Source organism: Loxodonta africana, chromosome 2, assembly GCF_030014295.1.
Source record: "Loxodonta africana isolate mLoxAfr1 chromosome 2, mLoxAfr1.hap2, whole genome shotgun sequence".
NCBI lineage: Eukaryota > Metazoa > Chordata > Mammalia > Proboscidea > Elephantidae > Loxodonta > Loxodonta africana.
Window position 1 is genome coordinate 1,384,012 of NC_087343.1, and position 22,192 is coordinate 1,406,203.

Consider the following 22,192-nt stretch of genomic DNA (forward strand, 5'->3'; position numbering starts at 1 on the left):
AACAATTGTGAGGACGGCGCAGGACCAGGCAGTGTTGCGTTCTGTTGTGCACAGGGTCGCTATGAGCTGGAACCAACTCGACGGCATCTAACACCACCACCACCATATTCATAGATTTTCTAAAATAAAGTAAATACACGTTCAAAAGGGTACTTGAAAACCACTAAGATTTCAGCACAAGGAGTGGCGCAGACACACAGCAGCCTCACCAGGGGCCCCGTTGTTGCCATCAGCTCCGTCCTCCATGCCCACATCGTCTTCCTCCTCATTGTCCTCCTCCTCCTCCATCTGGTCGTCCTGAGCATCGGGGTTCTCCCCGACCACTGCATTCCCACCGGCTGCGTTACCAGGCAGAACACCGCCAGGCATATCAGCATCAGGATCGTCGTCAGGTGGTGCCTGGAATGACAAAAAAACCTACGAGTTTAGGGAACTTGTCTCAGTTTTGCCAAACCTCATTCTCTCTCTTAAAAAAACAAACTAGCAAACAAAAACCCTACTCAACTTCTAAAAAAGCATCTCGCAATGTCATCTTTTCTGAATGTATTCAACTTTAGATCAGGTTGGTATATAAGAACAAACTAACTTCAGAGTGTATGTACTCATTTGTTATATCTAAGGGTTAATATTTCACAAAGCATTACAGAAAATGGGTTTACAAAGCTATTTTGAATACATCCTTTTACAGTCCTTTATAAATATATACCCAAATACAACTTAATTTGCTGTTATCAGCTAGATGCCTGAGGAAAAGCTGTCCAGTCTGCTCAGCAGGAGAGACTGCACACAGGGACCGAGTCATTGGCAAGGGCACCTCCTACGGCTCTCCCTGAGCCAGGCAGAGGCAGGGGCATAGCTACTTAAAACACGTGCGACCCGTGGCTTAACGAGCTTCCTCACGGAAGATGCACACCAAACGCTTCAGGACATGGGGCGCAACTATGGGAGCTCAGTGGGTGAGAGCGATGCTGTTTCTGCAGAGCCATGCTGAACGTGTGTCTTTTCCAAGAGAATGAAGAACAGTGGGAAGGTGCGCTCCTGGGTCTGTGGAGAGCACAGTTTGGCAGTATTTGATGAAATCAAGTTACCCACTGAGAAAATTAGACTGCACAAGACAGCATCAACAGTGGCCCAGTGGCCCTGCTCGGAGCAGGGACAGAGGGGCTTTACACATGAAGAAACTGAAACGCAAAGGGCTCAGCCTCCCCAGAAAATCCAGAGGCAAAGCCACAAGAGTGTTTTTGATTTTTCACATTTCCTCTCATCTTCTCCTAAACCTTTCCGCTGTCCTGCTTTCCAAAGGGGCAAAACAACGCTCATGTGGGAGGGATGGTGGAAGCCAGGGTCGGGTCTTAGACAGTACAACGGGGAGACGAGCGGTCACCTCGAGGTGGTGGTGCTCCACGAGGTTGAAGGGCGGGATGCCATGCTCCAGCCACATGGGGGCACCACCGTGGATGATCTGCTCCCGCAGCCACACCAGGCTGATGAAGGCACAGAGCGTGCAGGTCACCACGAAGCAGCCCTGCAAGCAGTCTGCCAGCAGGTTTTCCCTGTCAAAAAAGATGTGCGTCATTACTCCCAAGGACACCTGAGGAAACAAAGCTAATAACATTTTCTTGTACACTAAAACCTCAGAAAGAACAGCCAAATAGTAAATCAGAATCCTCAGAAAGAATTATTCCTAACGATGGTGAAATTTCATCTGGAAAGCTGACCAGATGTACACATCAAAGCAGGCAGAGTGGCACTGGAACGACGTGGAAAGAGCCATCCACAGCCTCCATCCTGAGCAGACAGGTGGGCAGCCAGCGCCCGACAAAGCCAGCACCAAACCCATGCCCGGCATCAAGGGTGACAGCTCTGTCCAGCCCACAGCCTCTTGTCCTGACTTTATACAAGGTGCTGGCAACTCAGGTAGAGACACCTGGGCCCACACAGGTAAGCAAGCCAGTGAGAATCAGTGGACAGGAAGGGGTGGAGCCCCCCAGAGACAGGCATGTGACAACACAGAATGGGGACCGTGGAGGTGCCATGCATGATAGGAGCCTACACTGCCACTGAGGAAAACCTCACCAGAAAGCAACACCAAGTTCTGTCAGCTAGCCCACATCGACACCCAGTGTGGCTGCCCTCGCTCGGTGAACTGCTCTCGTCGTGGAGATATTCTGTGGACCTTCATTCTCTTCCTGTCTAGTCCATGTCTACCCTGTGACTTCAGGGTAACTCAAGAATCTTGCCGGCCTTTGGAAAACGCACTATTTTAATGGAATGACTTCTTTTCTTCCGTGGAAAACCAGAGGAAGCATCCTTTGGGAGACCATAGCCTAGTGGTTCCCACCCTAACTGAACTGACGTGACCCCTAGGAAGACATTGTCTGGACCATATCCTCATCCAAAGAAGTCCTAACCAGCCCTTTCTGAAGAGCCCTCCAGACCATTAAAACTGAGATGTGCTGAGACTGAAAGACCTCTTCCCTCTACTCTTCCTCGCTGCCAGCAATGAGAATATCCACTGTCTGCAGCGCACTTCAAATGGTCGCCTACCTACAGCCCTTCCCCTCACCTGGAATCTGGGCTGGCCTGGGAACTCCGTGGACCAACACCGGGCCAGTGAGTTCCAGAGCCTCATCTCTAGACCCCGCAAGCCTCCACTCCTGACCTTTTGGGATGTTGCCCAGAGACCACTACTCCCCCTGGGAGACGAGAGGCCACGGGCAGAGGGAAAGGGGAAACTATGGCGCCTGGCCAAGGCTGTCCTCAGCCATCCAGCCACAGTCATGCCGCCACAAACCGTTACAATGGCACTAAATACCATGAAGTTGTTTATTAAATAGCATGGATGGGAACTCAAGTCCTCTTGCCCAGATAACTGAGGTACTGGCTAGCCGTTACACTGGGCTCCCAAAATCTACAGTGACATACAAAAGTATAAAATTGAACTGAAAAGTACAAGACTGCCTGTTTTTAATGGTTTGAATGGTTTTTCTAGTTTATAGACTTTAAAATGTAACTTCCATCACTCTTAGCAGTCACCTTGCTTTTTCTGATCTCCCTCCCTGCTTCTAATATGCACGTCTGTTCCACAATCTATGTGAACGCCAGGTGAGGTTAGCTGCGTCACACACAGAGAGTGACGTAATGAATGACAGCTGGGCTGTTTAAGTCTGACTTCTCCTGCTTCTGTGTACAGATGGTGTTCTAGACGCTGAGGTAAACACTGACGTCAGAAACAGGACTGGGGCCTCTGTGTCTCCCACGCACTGCTTCGCACTACTGGGCACAGGGTCTGTTTTTACACAAGGGCTCCTTCCTTCCACTATTTTAAACCCTTTGAACGTGTCAGGTTACCATCTCCTCTTTGTTACGGCCCAGCTGCCAACGCTCTATTCTCAAGATCCTTGCCTACTTCCAAATGCTGCTTTATCAAAGCTGTTCGTCAACAATGAAAAAAAAAAAACACAGTTCCAATGCAAATAAGGCTCAAATTCAAAATCTCTTATGTACCCTCTAAACTGCCAAGGAAACAGATATAAATTAAAAAATTTGTTGGGTCTATCCAAAAGAAGGCAGAACCAGCCGTTAGGAACCCCAGATGCAGACACTTAGAATGTGTCTACGCATTCCCCGTCACGACTAGAACCCTGCTGTCAACACGGGAGACCTCCTCCCTCATTTCATCTCCATCGAAATGGAACACCCTCTGCATCTCTCCTTGTGCCATGTGGCTGGAGTGTCTCCGTTCGACAGAACAGTCCGAGTCCGATGCTTTTTTTTTGCCTTTACTGACTGACACAGGGGTCAGAGCCCAAGGTCAGCGAGGCACAGAGAAGACTGAGCAAATGTGGTGCAACCTTGTGCAGGCCTGATATTCTAACGATCTGGTTAACCATTTACGGCATTTCAAGTTTTGACATCAATAAAGAATGAAACAACGTATGCTATGTCTACCCCAAGAAAATGAAATCACAAGGCTCTTAAGTAAAACAATGACAACAAAGAAGTTTTTTAAAAAATCATGAGAAACACTTTAAAACATTTAAGAAATAAAAGTCAGTTGAAATGTACATGCTGTTGAAGATACAACTGAACCCATGCAGTGACCTCTCAGCATACGAATGCGACACTGCACACCTCACCCTACACAACAGCCTGCTTGGCAGTCGTCCTGCCATCCCAGAGGTCCTTTAAACCAGGTGGGTTTGCAAGGCTATGTATGCAATGTACATGCATTGGCTACCTGTGGTGCAGCCAGGACTGGCAGGGTAAGAGATGCCGCCTACTGCCTGTCCTCTGAGAACAAACCCAAGAAAGCAGAGAAGGCAAGGCGCCGTCCCCAGCCCAGCCTCCCCCCGGGGCAGTACTCACGTGGACAGCATGTCCAGTGGCAGGGTCAGCAAGGAGCTTACGGAGCCAGTAAACAAGCACTTGTAGATGCGGCCTGCAAGAGAGAGCAGGGTAGACGGTCACCACGCTCACCAGGGCCCTCGGGGACGTGGAAGGCAGCGGGGGCCACGGGGGTAAGCATTTGGCCTTTGCAAGTCTGATTCTCAAAGCACTAAATCTTAAAAACCACAATGAAGCATAAATAATAACAGTGATAGTGAAGAATAAATATTATTCAACAACTTTCAAAGTCTATATTCTATCTAGATTATTTGCTTCTTTTTAATCAAATGAGTTTAGATGTTTAAGAAAAAATGATTTAAAGTAAAAATCTGCAAAACGACAATACTATGTAGAACTTTTATAACCTAGAATTCTAAAATACATTAAATTTCCTTAAAAGTTTGAGTTTGGGGTATTGCACATCTTTCAAATCAGGGTTTCTCAGTAGACTACGTGCCCCAACAGCAACCTTACAATCAATGTTTACAAAGCACCGATTCAAGGCAAAATCTTAAATACTAATCACGAGGGGAAAGACGGAGCATGGGTGAACGCACACCCATCCCTTATTCTCTTAGTCAGCAAAGGCAGGGCAGAACTCCAGACTCGGGAAAGGGGCCCAACATCAGCAGCTGAGATTTTCTTTCAAACCAGCACTGAGTATTAGCATAAACATCCTGTAGCCTCCTGTCAGGGATTTTCAATAACTTCAACGGGCTGTTTTCAAAAGCAATCTCAAAACAGGAAGGTAGGAAAAGATTTTCTGTAACAGAAATTACTTGTGTCTGTGTATAAAATATTAAAGCAAGAACGTTTGTAACAAAGTAAAAGCGGCAACAAACCAAAGGTCTGCTAAGAGGCTGTGAACAGGCTCGTTAATCTGGGGCCCCTTTCACAGAGGCTGCTACATCACGGAGCCACTGAAAACAAGGGCACTCACGGCTGCCTCGGCCATTTTTTCAATCCTCGCCATTTTAGAGAAGTATCATCACGGTTTTTTCAGAAAAAACTTGAGATGGTAAACTTTCCAAACCCTTGCATCTACAGAAAGGTCTCCATTTGCTCATTGTATCTGAGATGCTAGTTGGTGGGTCTGGGATTTTAGGATCAAAAACTCTGTCAACTTTTGAAGCTTCCACTGTCTCCTAGCACCGAGTGTTGCCGATGCCAATATTATTTTCCGTTTTGTAGGATAATCTAGGAAGCACCTATGTGCCCCGAACACCATCCCTTGCCCAGGTCTGAAAACTGGCAGAACGTGCCCAGAGACAGCTGTGGCTTTGCCCTCAGGTTTGGAAGGCCATCTATATCGCACCTAATAGGAGTGTCCCTGTTTAGGGTGGGGCACACCACACGCAACAGTCTTAGGGTGGGGGTGGCCAGTCAGAAAGGCCAACCCTGCGGTTTAGGGTGGGGGTTTGGGTCACGGGGTATCAGTTGATCTGGAGGCAGGGTTTACCTACGTGGGAAACCAATCCCTCAGTCGTGCCTGCGTAATGGAGCTGCAGTAAAAACTCTGGGCACCAAGGCTCATCAACACAGGGGGACAAGAGCAGCTCTGCGTGCTGACTCCCCCAACTCAGCCCACATGTCTCTCCCTATGGTAAACCATGGCCGTGCACGCAGCAGCTGTCAGCGAACTCTGCATCCTTCCAGTGAGTCACTGAATTGGAGGCTGGGGTGGGGAACCCCTGAACTGGCAGCTGGTGTCAGAGGTGGGGGCGGTCATGGGGGCCTCTGGGCAGTGTTGGTGGTGAGCCTTTCTCCTTCCCCTCAGCTGGCTCTCCCACCATCTCCCCGTTTCCCTCATCTCCCTACCTCCTGGAACCTCTGATGAGACAACTGCTGACACTGCTGGGCCTGGCTTCCACCTCTCGCCTTTCCCCTCATACCTGCGACTCCCTGTCTGCTTGCATTACACCTGGGGGGAAGCTCCTTGGCTCACGTTTTCAGCAGTACGTATCCATACTGTGATTTGATGTCCTGCACAAGATTTCCACTTTCATGGATGATTAAACTTACTTGATTTTCATTTAAGGAGACATGAGGATATCAACTGCACTTATCAAAAGTCTTTTTTGGTTTAACTCCATGGAATCATCCCTGGCCCCGCACACTGCCTACCCCTCTCCAGTCTTCAAGATCTACAACGAACTCAAGAGGGTTCAACTAAGGCTTAACAACAACAACAAAAAAAACCCAAACCAGTTACTGTCGAGTGGATTTGACTCATAGCGACGCTATAGTGACCCTATAGGACTCAGCAGAACTGTCCCCGTAGAGTTTCCAAGGAGCAGCTGGTGGATTTGAACTGCCAACCTTTTGGTTAATAGCCAAGCTCTTAACCACGGCACCACCAGGGCTCCCGAGTAGGGCTCCCAACTAAGGGTTAATGTACTAGAAGCCAAGCTCCCTGAGTCCCCCTGTATGTGAAAGATGGCCATCCTAATCATTAACTACCATCAGGTATCTCAGTGTCTTTAAAAGGAAAAAAGTTTGGAGCCGAGTCCATCACTTGCAGCCCTAGAGAGCTCTAGAATAAGGAATAAAATGTGAGTTATTTCAAACTGTTTCATTTTGATTTTATAACTCCTTCATGAATTTTCATTGTTAGCCTCTGTATTCTGTTTTTTCTTTCCGACTTTCATTCAGAAGCTGACCTGTGAAGGACGAGTTTTTCATGCAGGTGAACAGTTTAAGTGGGCTGTTCCCAAGTCAGGACATTCAGATGTGAAATAACAGGGTCCAAACAGAGACATGATACAACGTTGCTTCATAATACCCAACAGCTACACAGTACTCAAACGACGCCAACCACAGGCCACGGGCACTCACAGGCAGTGAGAGGGACGACTCCCAACCAGGCAAAGGCCACGAGTGTGTAGTGAAACCAGTACCGTATTGCAGTGCCAATACTTGTCACCAGTCCAGCAAAAATGTCTTGGATTGGAAGCCGTGAAGGCATATCTGGGGAATAAACTGTAAAAGGAAAAGTATGTTTAATTTCATGTAGCTTTAAAAACAGCTTTGCTCAAAAATACAAAACAGGCCTGTGGGGCTACCTTAACTTTTAATAACTATACTGCACTTAAAATTATTTTCTACAAAAACTGCAAGTGAACCAAAAAGTTACTACAATGCCCCATTTAACAAGAAGTCATTTAAGAGGAAAACCATCTGTGAAATTTTTTTGTGTACGCCAACAAAAACAGCCTCTGGGCAGGACGGTCACCAGATGCCATCCTCCGTCCTTCACTCCCGGCCATGAGCCCCTGGGCAGGACGGTCACCAGATGCCATCCTCCGTCCTTCACTCCCGGCCATGAGCCCCAGGCAAAGCTGTGTACACACAGGTAGCCTAGTAGTCAAACAACATTATCTGTTTCCCAAAGTACATAAGATGGGGTAAGGCAAACAGGAGTGAAGGTGAAGCTGGTGGTCTGACATCGACAAAGAGCCTTGGCCACAAGATGGGGTAAGGGAAACAGGAGTAAAGGTGAAGCTGGTGGTCTGCCATTGACAAAGGAACCTTGGTCACAAGATGGGGTAAGGCAAACAGGAGTAAAGGTGAAGCTGGTGGTCTGACATCGACAAAGAGCCTTGGTCACAAGATGGGGTAAAGCAAACAGGAGTAAAGGTGAAGCTGGTGGTCTGACATCGACAAAGAGTTTTGCTCACAAGATGGGGTAAGGGAAACAGGAGTACAGGTGAAGCTGGTGGTCGGACATCGACAAAGAGCCTTGGCCACAAGATGGGGTAAGGTAAACAGGAGTGACGGTGAAGCTGGTGGTCTGACATCGACAAAGAGCCTTGGCCACAAGATGGGGTAAGGTAAACAGGAGTAAAGGTGAAGCTGGTGGTCTGACATTGACAAAGAGCCTTGGCCACAAGATGGGGTAAGGTAAACAGGAGTAAAGGTGAAGCTGGTGGTCTGACATCGACAAAGAGCCTTGGCCACAAGATGGAGTAAGGCAAACAGGAGTAAAGGTGACGCTGGTGGTCTGACATCGACAAAGAGCCTTGCTTACAAGATGGGGTAAGAGAAACAGGAGTGACGGTGAAGCTGGTGGTCTGACATCGACAAAGAGCCTTGGCCACAAGATGGGTAAGGCAAACAGGAGTGACGGTGAAGCTGGTGGTCTGACATCAACAAAGAGCCTTGGTCACAAGATAGGGTCAGGTAAACAGGAGTAAAGGTGAAGCTGGTGGTCTGACACCGACAAAGAGCCTTGGCCACAAGATGGGGTAAGGCAAACAGGAGTAAAGGTGAAGCTGGTGGTCTGACATCGACCAAGAGCCTTGGTCACAAGATGGGGTAAGAGAAACAGGAGTGACAGTGAAGCTGGTGGTCTGACATCAACAAAGAGCCTTGGTCACAAGATAGGGTCAGGTAAACAGGAGTAAAGGTGAAGCTGGTGGTTGGACATCGACAAAGAGCCTTGGCCACAAGATGGGGTAAGGCAAACAGGAGTGACGGTGAAGCTGGTGGTCTGACATCGACAAAGAGCCTTGGCCACAAGATGGGGTAAGGCAAACAGGAGTAAAGGTGAAGCTGGTGGTCTGACATCGACCAAGAGCCTTGGTCACAAGATGGGGTAAGAGAAACAGGAGTGACGGTGAAGCTGGTGGTCTGACATCGACAAAGAGCCTTGGCCACAAGATGGGGTAAGGCAAACAGGAGTGACGGTGAAGCTGGTGGTCTGACATCGACAAAGAGCCTTGGCCACAAGATGGGGTAAGGCAAACAGGAGTAAAGGTGAAGCTGGTGGTCTGACATCGACCAAGAGCCTTGGTCACAAGATGGGGTAAGAGAAACAGGAGTGACGGTGAAGCTGGTGGTCTGACATCAACAAAGAGCCTTGGTCACAAGATAGGGTCAGGTAAACAGGAGTAAAGGTGAAGCTGGTGGTTGGACATCGACAAAGAGCCTTGGCCACAAGATGGGGTAAGGCAAACAGGAGTGACGGTGAAGCTGGTGGTCTGACATCGACAAAGAGCCTTGGCCACAAGATGGGGTAAGGCAAACAGGAGTAAGGTCAAGCTGGTGGTTGGTCTGACATCGACAAAGAGCCTTGGTCACAAGATGGGGTAAGGTAAACAGGAGTAAAGGTGAAGCTGGTGGTCTGACATCGACAAAGAGCCTTGGTCACAAGATGGGGTCAGGTAAATAGGAGTAAAGGTGAAGCTGGTGGTCGGACATCGACAAAGAGCCTTGGTCACAAGATGGGGTAGGCAAACAGGAGTAAAGGTGACGCTGGTGGTCTGACATCGACAAAGAGCCTTGCTCACAGGATGGGGTAAAGTAAACAGGAGTCACAGTGAAGCTGGTGGTCTGACATCGACAAAGAGCCTTGGCCCCAAGATGGGGTAAAGCAAACAGGAGTAAAGGTGAAGCTGGTGGTCTGAGATGGACAAAGAGCCTTGGCCACAAGATGGGGTAACGTAAACAGGAGTAAAGGTGAAGCTGATGGTCGGACATCGACAAAGAGCCTTGCTCACAAGATGGGGTAAGGCAAACAGGAGTAAAGGTGAAGCTGGTGGTCTGACATCAACAAAGAGCCTTGGCCCCAAGATGGGGTAAAGCAAACAGGAGTAAAGGTGAAGCTGGTGGTCTGAGATGGACAAAGAGCCTTGGCCACAAGATGGGGTAACGTAAACAGGAGTAAAGGTGAAGCTGATGGTCGGACATCGACAAAGAGCCTTGCTCACAAGATGGGGTAAGGCAAACAGGAGTAAAGGTGAAGCTGGTGGTCTGACATCGACAAAGAGCCTTGGCCACAAGATGGGGTAGGCAAACAGGAATAAAGGTGACGCTGGTGGTCTGACATCGACAAAGAGCCTTGCTCACAGGATGGGGTAAAGTAAACAGGAGTCACAGTGAAGCTGGTGGTCTGACATCGACAAAGAGCCTTGGCCCCAAGATGGGGTAAAGCAAACAGGAGTACAGGTGAAGCTGGTGGTCTGAGATGGACAAAGAGCCTTGGCCACAAGATGGGGTAAGGCAAACAGGAGTAAGGTCAAGCTGGTGGTTGGTCTGACATCGACAAAGAGCCTTGGTCACAAGATGGGGTAAGGTAAACAGGAGTAAAGGTGAAGCTGGTGGTCTGACATCGACAAAGAGCCTTGGTCACAAGATGGGGTCAGGTAAATAGGAGTAAAGGTGAAGCTGGTGGTCGGACATCGACAAAGAGCCTTGGTCACAAGATGGGGTAGGCAAACAGGAGTAAAGGTGACGCTGGTGGTCTGACATCGACAAAGAGCCTTGCTCACAGGATGGGGTAAAGTAAACAGGAGTCACAGTGAAGCTGGTGGTCTGACATCGACAAAGAGCCTTGGCCCCAAGATGGGGTAAAGCAAACAGGAGTAAAGGTGAAGCTGGTGGTCTGAGATGGACAAAGAGCCTTGGCCACAAGATGGGGTAACGTAAACAGGAGTAAAGGTGAAGCTGATGGTCGGACATCGACAAAGAGCCTTGCTCACAAGATGGGGTAAGGCAAACAGGAGTAAAGGTGAAGCTGGTGGTCTGACATCGACAAAGAGCCTTGGCCACAAGATGGGGTAGGCAAACAGGAATAAAGGTGACGCTGGTGGTCTGACATCGACAAAGAGCCTTGCTCACAGGATGGGGTAAAGTAAACAGGAGTCACAGTGAAGCTGGTGGTCTGACATCGACAAAGAGCCTTGGCCCCAAGATGGGGTAAAGCAAACAGGAGTACAGGTGAAGCTGGTGGTCTGAGATGGACAAAGAGCCTTGGCCACAAGATGGGGTAAGGTAAACAGGAGTAAAGGTGAAGCTGATGGTCGGACATCGACAAAGAGCCTTGGTCACAAGATGGGGTAAGAGAAACAGGAGTAAAGGTGACACTGGTGGTCTGACATCGCCAAAGAGCCTTGCTCACAAGATGGGGTAAGGCAAACAGGAGTGACGGTGAAGCTGGTGGTCTGACATCGACAAAGAGCCCTGGCACAAGATCGGGTAAGGAAAACAGGAGTAAAGGTGAAGCTGGTGGTCTGACATCGACCAAGAGCCTTGGTCACAAGATGGGGTAAAGCAAACAGGAGTAAAGGTGATGCTGGTGCTCTGACATCGACAAAGAGCCGTGGCCACAAGATGGGGCAAGGCAAACAGGAATAAAGGTGAAGCTGGTGGTCTGACATCGACAAAGAGCCTTGGTCACAAGATGGGGTAAAGCAAACAGGAGTAAAGGTGATGCTGGTGGTCTGACATCGACAAAGAGCCTTGCTCACAAGATGGGGTAAGGCAAACAGGAGTAAAGGTGAAGCTGGTGGTCTGACATCGACAAAGAGCCTTGCTCACAAGATGGGGTAAGGCAAACAGGAGTAAAGGTGAAGCTGGTGGTCTGACATCGAGAAAGAGCCTTGGCCACAGGCACTGGAGAAACACGGCCGGGTGGCACAGGGCGGATCGATCCGGAAGCAAACAGCCCGCTGACCTCTGTTGGCCCCTCCACCCGCCAATTTCAACACAAAGTTAAATTCCTAATGGTTGTTTGAGATCTTCCGAGCTCTCTGCAAAATGTGGTTCAAAACACACAGAGACGGAAAGGCTCTGCCTTTTTAAAAAAAGATTCTGTTTTAAAATGGTTCCAGTAAACACCATCGCTTATTACAGATCTCTACCCCCGGTACCTCAGAAAGAATGTTTGGGAGGGACAGACAATTCTTTCTCAACAAGGAATTCCTTACACAGGTTTACGATATACAAGGTTTTAAAATCAATGACCTAAAATTTCTGAGGGCACCATCACACAGCCATCCCCAGCTAAGCACTGAGGAATCAACAACAAACACACGGCCACTCGTACAACACACCCACATAGACCAGTATTCCAAGGGGACAGCCGCAAGCCATGAAGCAGGTATTAACAAAGGCTGAGAACAGCAAAGAAAACAGAGGACATGACTGCCACGTGAGAACAAAAATGTACCAACACGAACTCTGACGGGCCTGAAAGGACAAGCCCACAGGAGTATTTCCTATGAATCGATCGAACCTCTTGAAGCTATTCAGTTACCAGTCAATCAAACTTCATGAAGATACCCAGTTACTAGTCACAGTTTGCCATAAACCTTAAAATCCAAAGAGCTTTTTTCAGACAATTAAACACTGACTACCAAAACAAAGTTAACCTTTTTGAAGCTGAGGTATCTAAAGCTCCAGAAGTGGAAACGTAAAGACAAAGACTTGAATCATTTATACTTGTCATATAAAAAGAGCCAAACACTAATTTACATCATTCATACTCACTAGCTCAAAATGCTTAAAAAAAAAAAATAATAAATAAAACAAAAAACCTTTCGGGGAGGGCAATATACTTGGATCCCTGAGTGAAAAAACAGCTTCAAATTCTTTACCATTTGCCAGCACAGTCCTCACTTAAGACGAACAATGCTAAATACCACTCAGCAGGCATAGGAATTGAAAATAAAATTAAAATGTTAAAGACCTGCAAAAATTTATTATAAACCAAAACATCTACCACAGGCTAAAAGAAAACTGACCTTAAAAAGTTTCGTTTAAGAAAAAAAAGGCAATTTCAAACTCTGTTATTATTCCAACTTATACAATTTAACAGAGAAGATCCCAAATTTGAACATTGACTACGGATCACTAAATCTTTTTGGTGGACAGTGGTATTACAGTTATATTTTAAAAGAACTTTTATGTATTAGAGATACATACTGAAATATGTACAGATGAAATGGTGCATAATGGGATCTGCTGTGAAACAAGGGGAGGAAGCAGGAAGGAGGAGTGTACAGGTAGAACAAGACAGCTGGAAGCTGACAACCAATAAGGCCAAGTAATGGGCACAGGTGGGCTCATCATACCTTTGTATACATTTGAACTTGTCAGAATAAAAGGTAAAAGAAAAAAGTAACACTCCGCTAATTAAATCTCACACATGTGTGTGGAACCTGACACACAATTTTTAGAAGTACCTTTCTAAAATGGAGTAGTAATACTTTGTTACTATCAAAAACAAATCAAGTTAATATTTGCTTAAATTGCTTATAACCTCTATACTCCAAGTTAAAACAAACAAACAAACACGACGAACGTTTCTAAGGAACTTACTTGGTGTGAAAGCAAATCTGTGTTTGCATAATTCACAGTACTCTTTTCGACTGTGTTTCAGCCACTGAACTAAGCTGTAATGACAAACACATTCAGAGAAGTACAGTGTTCACATCAAAGAAACTTTAAAGTTCCATAGAAAACAACTCTTCTGTTTTCATTAAAAGTTTACACATCAGAGCTTTCATAATTTTGAAATTTCAAACTTACAATATAATTAATTTTTTATAACTGATGCCTTTTAAAAGTACAAAACTACAAGAACTGAAGATTAACACAACATGTATTTCTATTGCACGGTTCAGTTAATCTCCGCTGTAATCTCCTCAGAGCTAGCTGCACCGGAGGCTCTCCCAGCATCAGTATCAGCTCCAGTGCTGGCTGGCACCATGATCCTGGGACCTGGGTACAGATTCTTACTCCAGCCCTCCCTGGCTGGCTGTGCCACCCAGAACAAATTCTTCCAATGCTTTAGTCTCCTCCACCCTCACAGTCTTGTTGTGAGGATTAAATGAGGGCAAATATGTGTAAAGCACTGAGAACAGCTCCCGGTACAAAGTTATTTCCCAAGTGTAAGCTACTATCAGGCCAGCATCAAGAGAAAACCCCAAGACCTGCAAGGGACAAATATGCTAGTTCCCTGCTCTGCTCTCCATAGCAAAGGGCACTCTAGGGCAGCTGGAGGCCAGGCCGCCATAGGACAGGTGTGATGCCCGCCACAAGGACAGGTGTGGTATTAGAGATTGTGGCTGGGTAATTTCTTCTCTGAATCTTCATGACGAAACTTGACAAACTAAACAACTAATTATCAAGAAAGTTCATTGCAATGATTTATTATACGATTTTCTAAAGGACTACTCACCATTCTTGATGGATAAACTTAATACTGCCAGTACACACACAAGGGTGATAAAGAGGCTTCTCAGGGGTCCCTTCTGATCGACACACTCGACATATGTCTGTTAGTTGAAAAGAAAAACAATTATTTTTGGTTATATAGCTTTAAAAAAAAATAGCACACCAACAAAAACTAAAACAGAGTACGTGAAAGGGAGACTCTGTCACTTGGCAAAACATCTGTCAACAGCACAGAGGACGGGAAATTGTGCTCAGGATGGCACTGCAGTAAATGCCTGAAAACACTCAACAGCTTTCCAAATAAATTACAGAATGGCGAGTTGTTCCATTGTACAGAAACTCTATGAATAATTCGAAGGTAAAATAACAGACCCAGTGGTCTTATTTAGAACTGCACTCTCCTGTAAATGACATAGGCTGAATGGAAATACCCAAAATCAGGTCCCATTAGTGTGCAGTCCACCCTAGAGTTTAAACTCCACAAAGCACATCTGAGGACTTCATATAGCCGCAGTGGGTGGGCACAACGGGGGCTCCTTCTACATCACCGAGACTGACACAGGCACATGACTGGGGAGGCACCCCAAGGTCACGGAAGCACGGCCGGAGACGAGAGCTAGGGGGCGCCCGAAGCGGAAGTGACCAGAGCCTAGGGCCGCAGGGCGAGGACAGCAGTGTGACCTCACTCCGCGCTCAGCTCTCCGCCATCTGCTCATCTTCCAGCCCGCCGCCCTGCGCCGCCGAGGGGCCCGCGACACAAGGAGGACGGATCCCACCGACCCTTGGCGCGCTTGCGTCCTGGCGCACCCCCGCAGTCCCACCCACGGAACCCGGTTGCTACTTGGGCGTCTTCTCTGCGATCCGATCCGCAAGGACCACGGCGGATCCCACCAGCCCAGCCGAGGGGCGTCGGGCGCTATGCACAGGGCAGAGCCCCAAGCGCGTCCGCTCGCCAACAGCAAGGAGTCCTGGCGCACCGGCACCGCCGAGTCCCGGATCCCGGATCCCCGCCACTGCGCATCGGGGTGGCGCGCAGCGCGCACACCCAGCGCCACCGAGGACCTGTGACTGCTCGTTGTCGGGGCTGAGTGCCGCTGTCCCTCCGAGAAGCCGGGGACGCCGAGCGCTGGGGGTGGCCACCGGTTAGCCCGATTAATCGCTCCGGCAGCCAGAATACCGCTCCGGGGCCGACTGCGTCCGTGTGTGGCCCGCAGGCTACCCGCACGCCGACTCGGCCAGAGGCCTGCCCGGCAGCGCCTTCAGCTCAGCTGCTCGACCGCCCGTCGCCCCTCTGGCACCCCGCGGCCTCGGATTCGGAAGGCGCCGTGAGTCCCGGGAATAAGGCACCATTTCCGGTCAGCCTCCCGCCTTCACCTTCACCCGCGCGGCAACACCTCCAGCACCCGGCCGCCCCTTTCTATCCGCCTCGCCAGCCACCATCCGGGGCAAACACAGCAGAGTCGCCCTCCGCCATCACCCCGGCACAAGCCCTGGGGTCTGGGCCGCTTGGGGTCTCCACGCATGGAGAAGCAACGACAGGCAGGGTCGCCTCGGGGACGGCCACCACGCCGAAACCCAGGGCCGCGCTGCAGGGCAGCCAAGTCAGCTCGCGCTGCGGGTACCAGGCGCGCCGCCGGCGGATCCTCCCTGTGGATGGGCGCTGGCGCTGGGTGGCAGGGCCTCCGGCTGGGAGTGCGTCATCTGCTCGCCTGCTGCCTGTTCTCACGGAAAAAGGAGTCGATTCTCTGCAGATTCAACCCAGACCACGGTCTTCGTGGTTGCCACGGGAGGCTCAGCGACTTCTACCTAAAGCTGATGGGGCCACGGGGGCTTCGCCCGATCACGAGGCGTGGATCGGCTCTGGAATTACGGCTTATCCAGGTAGGGGCGGAAGGAGCGACCACAATCATCCACAAGGTTTGAGACATGAGTGGGTTAACTTGAGACAAGTAAGACCCACCAGGTGGGGTGGGTGCAGGTGGGGTGGTCGGCGCCGACACGGGTGAGGGATCCCTGATCCATACCCTGAGGGGCGCCCCACCCACAGCAGGGAGAGCTGGAGGGGGAGTTCCTAGGGGCGGGACATGGTGCAGAGGGAGGCAGTGGGGAACACCGCCATGGCACACAAATGAGGGTCCCACATCGTCGTCCATGAATGCGGGGACCGGTCGGTCGCTGGATTCGCAGCATGCGATGTGGGCAGGAACAGCCGTGGTTACCGCTACTGTGTGTACATCCGCCGGGCAGCGACCGACAGGGTCAGTGTGGACAGGTCCGCGGTTGGGCTGGCTGCGCCCCCCCTTGCTACCGCAATACGGACCGCCCCACCCAGACGACTCAGCCGAAGGACGCCATCTGCGCAATACGCGGCTGGGGCAGGAGAGGGGTGGAACGAGGGAGGTGCAGACGCACCAGATGGATCGCCACTTAGGGGACAGACAGACACGTAAACGGCTGGGTCTCTGATTTCGGGAGCACCGTCCTTCTCAATGACAAAACTAAGGGAAGACAACCAATCTGACTCCAGCCCCGGGGCTCTCTTAACACTGGGACCCCTGGGGCCCTGAGGCTCGCACAGGGCGTCCATGGTCAGAGCAGTCTTTCTGCTAACTCCAAGCCGGCGCTGGCTTTTCCGATCTCCTGTCCAGCAAGCGTACAGCAGAGGGACTACACCGGTGGACTGACGGACAGTGGCTGCCTCCCATGACACCAGGTGAGCAATTCCTAAGTTAGAACTGGAATACATTTTTAATGAAAAGTATTATTCACATGAACATGTTGAAAATGTGTATCACTTTTAAGTGAAATAATGAATACGCATCTCCAAAATTTCTGTTTTATCTTCTAATCTGGCAAATAACAGCTCTTCAGGGTCAACCTGTAAGTATACCGGGATCCTGAGCCCGAGTCTGAGGTGCTACCCAGAGAGAGCAGTGTTTGCAGTCCTTGGTTTAAGTTTATTACGGTAAAAAACACTTAACAAAAGGTAGCCATTTTAACCATCTTAGGCGTACAATGTGGTGACGTTAATGACATCCACCACGCCCTGCAGCCATCACCACTACCCATTTCTGAACGTTTTCCATCCCCCCAGACACAAACTCAGTAGCCCTTGGGTAGGGACTCCCCTGTCTCTGGTCACCACTAATAAACGTTGGTCTCTGTGTATTTGCTTATCCTAGATGTTTTATCTAACTGGGATCACACGTTTGTGCTTTTATGACTGGCTTATTCACTCAGCAGAATGTCTTCAGTGTCCATCCATGTTGGGGCATGTATCAGGACTTCGTTTCTCTTCGTGGCTGAGTAATATCCCACTGTATGGATATGATGCATTTGTTTGTCCATCACCTGTTGACGGACACCTGGATTGCTCCCACCTTTTGGCTGTTGTGAATAGTGCTGCCATGAACACTGGTGTACACATATCCATTTGAGTCCCTGCTTTCAAGGCTTTCGGTCTACTCCTTTTTATGTCTCATGACACCTTTAAAAGAAAATTGAAGAAAATATATGGCTCTCCCAAGATGCACACAAATGCACAGTTTTCATATTACCTCAGGGGCTTCACAAAACTACCATTATTCTACAGGAGGAAAGGAAGGGGGACCAGGCTTTTTATTCTCCTTGTTTTAGAGCCATGGAAGCCTCTTATATAAAGCAAAATTATATTAGAATGGAAAAAAGCAATCCCTAAATCAAAAACTAATCAAATGAATCTACATATATATGAAGCTTTGCCACAGAGAAGAATTATTTTGAGAGACATAGAAACACTAATGACTGTACACCCCAGTAGGCAATATCCTAAGACAAAAGGAACTGCAAAGAAATCCTTAACAGTGATCATCGGGTTGACAGCAGTAATATTGATAGTCATTTTAAAACTTGTAGGATAAAGCAAATAAGCAGTATAATAATGGTATTTTGGTTTTCTTTAAAGAAGTCATTATTTCTTAGAATACACAAATATTTACAAATGAAATATTTGGGATTTGCTTTAAAGTAAGCCAGCAGAAGTGGGGCTGGAGGTGTAGAGATAAAAGAACACTGGCCATATGTTTGTGTCTGTTAAGTCTAAATGTTGACCACATGGAAGTTCAGTATATTAGTCTATTTTGTGAGTGAAATTTTACATAATAAAACTTAAAAGTAAAAGTTAAAACTATAATTTACAAATATCATAACTAAACTTGTATTTTACTGACACTATCAAAGTGCAACTTACCAGTGAAGTTTCTTCACAAGAGGGCTTAGGCATGTGACTAAATTATCTAATACAAATTTGAAAACTCATGTTAACAATTTTCTCCTTTCACTAGCTATGTTTTAAAAAATACCTCGATAAAACTTTCACTGGCTGTATCCTCATCTGAAAGCAGAATCAGATTTAAATATCTGTCTCAGCGTCCCTAAAAGTCTGTTTCTGTGCAATCGACAACCCAAATCTAATTTAATACTATTTAATCTAAGTGATTGTAATACAGAATTTGGTCCAAGAAACAATATCACAAATCTATTTTGCAGAACTGACTCCGCAGATTTTTCCCTCATGATGAAAATGTCAACTTGACAGCAACGGGTATCACCATTCTAGAAGGCTGTACCTAAACACTCTTTGCCTCTTTCCAAAACCAAACCCGTTGCCATCAAGTCTATCCCAACTCATGGCAACCCTATAGGTCAGAAGAGAACTGCCTCATAGGTTTCCAAGGAGTGGCTGGTGGATTCCAATTGCCGACCTTTTGGTTAGTAGCCGTAGCTCTTAACCACTGTGCCACCAGGGCTTCAGAAAAGTGATAGGCCCTAGTTATAAAACATTTGTGTGACAAATGTGGCTGTTTTTTCAGCTCCAGCAGGCCCCCAGCCCCGGCTCAGAGTGCCTCCGGGGCATACGCACGCCTTACTAGGGAAATGGAGGCAGGAACAAACTGCACTTCCTCTGGCCCCATCTCCTCAGTGTACCTGATGAGAGTCTGTCTCCTTCCCTGATCTGTGTGCATGTGTGTGGAGTGGAGGGGGTGAAAGGTTCTTCTCTGCCAGCCCTTTTCTCAGAAGAATCTAAAGCACTGCACAGGTATACTGCCCGCCCGTTGTCATAGAGTCAATTCCGGCACACAGCGACCCTATAGGACAAGGCAGAACTGCCCCATGGGGTTTCCAAGGAGCACCTGGTGGATCTGAACGGCCAATCTTTTGGTTAAGAGCCGAACTCTTAACCACAATGCCACCAGTGTTGCCCCAGGTATACAGAGTTCCTGCTAAATGTATCCTAGAAGGATACATGAGAAACTTTTAACAATTGCTTCCTTTGGTGGATCAGGTTTAGGGTAAAGAAGTCCTTTCCTTCTATTTTAGATGTGTGTAGTCTATTAGGTACTGTTTTGCTAGTATCTTATTGTTTAAATTAATCCAAAAAACCAAAGCCACAGCCATCGAGTCAATTCCAATTCACAGAGACCCTACAGGACAGAGAAGAACTGCCTCATAGGGCTTCCAAGGCTGAAATTCTTTACAGAAGCAGACTGCCACGTCTTCCTCCCTCGGAGCAGCTGGTGGGTTTGAACCACTGAACTGTTGGTTAGCAGCCAAGTGCTTAACCACTGCACCACCAGGGCTCCTCTTTAAATGAATAGCTTTCCTATATGCTTACCAGAATGCTCATGGAAGCGCTATTCGTAATACCTGCAAATTGGAAATTTACCACGATGCCTATCGAGAGTAGAATGGATAATCATATTTTGAGATATTCATACAATGGAATACTAAATGGCAGTGGGAATAAACCAACTAAAATTACAAACCACGACGTAGATGACTCTCACCCAGCTGATGTTGAGTGAAAGAAGCCAGAGACAAAAGTACCAAGTCCATGTGTACATTATCAGAAGTCAGGATACTGGTTCCTTCTGGGAGAAGGAAGCTCTGAACCTAGGTAGATTAGATGGGGCTCTCCCCATTCCTCCTACTGACTTCAGCTAGAAACCCTGGACATGATAGATAAAGCAAGCATAAGAAAACTCAACAGTGGAGAGAAGAAGGCATAACAGCTGGGGAGCTCGAGACTCAAGGAAAGACATGGAGGCTGAGTTCTCTGGTTTTCTTTTCGCTTCTTAGATCCTGGGCGGCATGCCGGAGAAGCAGGCAATCTAGAATCACCAGTGAGACCAGGCAGGAAAGTTCCCCAGAACAGCCTGCTCTTCCCTAGCCAAAGGTCCAGGAAAGGGATGACCTAGCAAGGTAGAAAACTTCTAAACGATGACTGCTGCTGTACCCCTGCCAAATGGCACAAAGGGAAAAAATTAGTCCCAACCCCATCTCTGTCAGCAACGGCCCAGTAGGGAGCCTCAATGGCAATAATCCTGGGGCTATAACGAGGCCCCCCACCCCTGCAGGGGTGGAATCAGAAGACCCAAGACTTTCAGGCCCAACCAGGGGGTAATGAGGCACCCTTCCTTCTCCCAGCCAGGGTAGTGTCAGTGGAGGCCTGTGGGGATCACAAAATCTACTGAGCAGTAACAAAGCACCCCTCCCTGCCAGGTATCGAGGGATGCTGAGTGGATAACTGGGCTTTCACCCCCACCTGGCACCCCCTCCTTCCACCAGCTTGGTGTCAAAGGAGACCTGCTATGGCAAAAGATTTAAATAAAATCCAGAGCCTCATAACATAATACCCAAAATGCCCATGACAAAATAGTAAATCACCCATCACACCCAGACCCAGGAAAATCTCAACTTGAATGAGAAAAGACAGTCAACGGACACCAACTGTGAGATGACAAGAATCTCAGAACTATCTGAATTTTTCTTAATTGTGGCAAATGTATCGGTAACAAAAATCTGTCATTTCAACAATCTTCACGAGTACATTTTAGTGACATTAAATATGTTTATCACGTTGTTTGCCCATCTCCACATCACTTTTAACGAAGCTCAGGGCCCCCAACCACTGTGTCTTTTTTTCTCCCTCCCTCCTGCCTGCGCCTGGTAACCACTGATAAACTTTGACCTCTATATACTTGCCTATTCTAGATATTTCATATAAACAGGATCATACAATATTCATCCTTTTGTGACTTATCTGACAAGATTTTAAAGCAGCCATCATAAAAGTGTTTCAATAAGCAATTACAAACTCTCTGAGAAGAAAGGAAATAATAGAAAGTCTCCGCAGAGAAACAGAAGATATAAAGACGAACGAACTGAAAATTTTAGAACAGAAAAACACAATAAGGGAAATAAAAACCTCAGTAGATTGGCTCAACAGCAGAATAAAGAGGGCAGAGGAAAGAAATGGTGAATGTGAAGACAGAACAATGGAAATTACCGAATCTAAACAACAGAGGAAAAATAGAAGGAGAAGAAGAAAAAAGAAAAACCTTGGGTATCTGTGTGACAATAACAAAAGATCTAACGTTCACATCATCAGAGTGCCAAAAGAGGGGGAGAGAGAAGGTGGGGTTGAAGAAAGCATTCAAAGAAATAATGCCTGAAATGTTACCAATTTGGCAAAAGACAATAAACCTACATATTCAGTAAGGGCAGCGAACCCCAAACAGGAAAAAAACAAAGAAACCCATATCAAGGCACATTGTAATTAAAGTTCTAAAAACTAATAGACTGCAGGGGCTTGAGTGGGGCTTATGGAATGCTTGTAATCTCTTTGTTTTTTAATTTAGGTGTTGATTATCTAGATGTGTTCATTTTGTGAGAAGGCCCTTAAAACTAAAATAGAAATAATACACATGTCATATATTAGTTGGTGGCCAACTAATTTATTTAGCTGGAGTTAATACCAAGAGGAATAGAGAATTAATCCACCTGTAGTAGTTTAAGCAGTTTTGTT

General features: G+C 47.6%; 1 protein-coding gene across 2 annotated transcripts in view; it reads right to left on the reverse strand.

The window, feature by feature from the left end:
• Positions 1–22,192, reverse strand: part of MARCHF6 (membrane associated ring-CH-type finger 6) — an 86,305-nt gene that overhangs the window by 48,125 nt on the left and 15,988 nt on the right. For both annotated transcript variants that reach the window (XM_064270382.1, XM_064270381.1), the window contains exons 2-7: positions 14,351–14,447; positions 13,489–13,562; positions 7,225–7,368; positions 4,369–4,441; positions 1,385–1,553; positions 210–399 (exon numbers count right to left, since the gene is read on the reverse strand). In XM_064270382.1, coding sequence (XP_064126452.1) covers positions 210–399; positions 1,385–1,553; positions 4,369–4,441; positions 7,225–7,368; positions 13,489–13,562; positions 14,351–14,447 — 747 coding nt within the window. The remainder of the gene's footprint in view (positions 1–209; positions 400–1,384; positions 1,554–4,368; positions 4,442–7,224; positions 7,369–13,488; positions 13,563–14,350; positions 14,448–22,192) is intronic.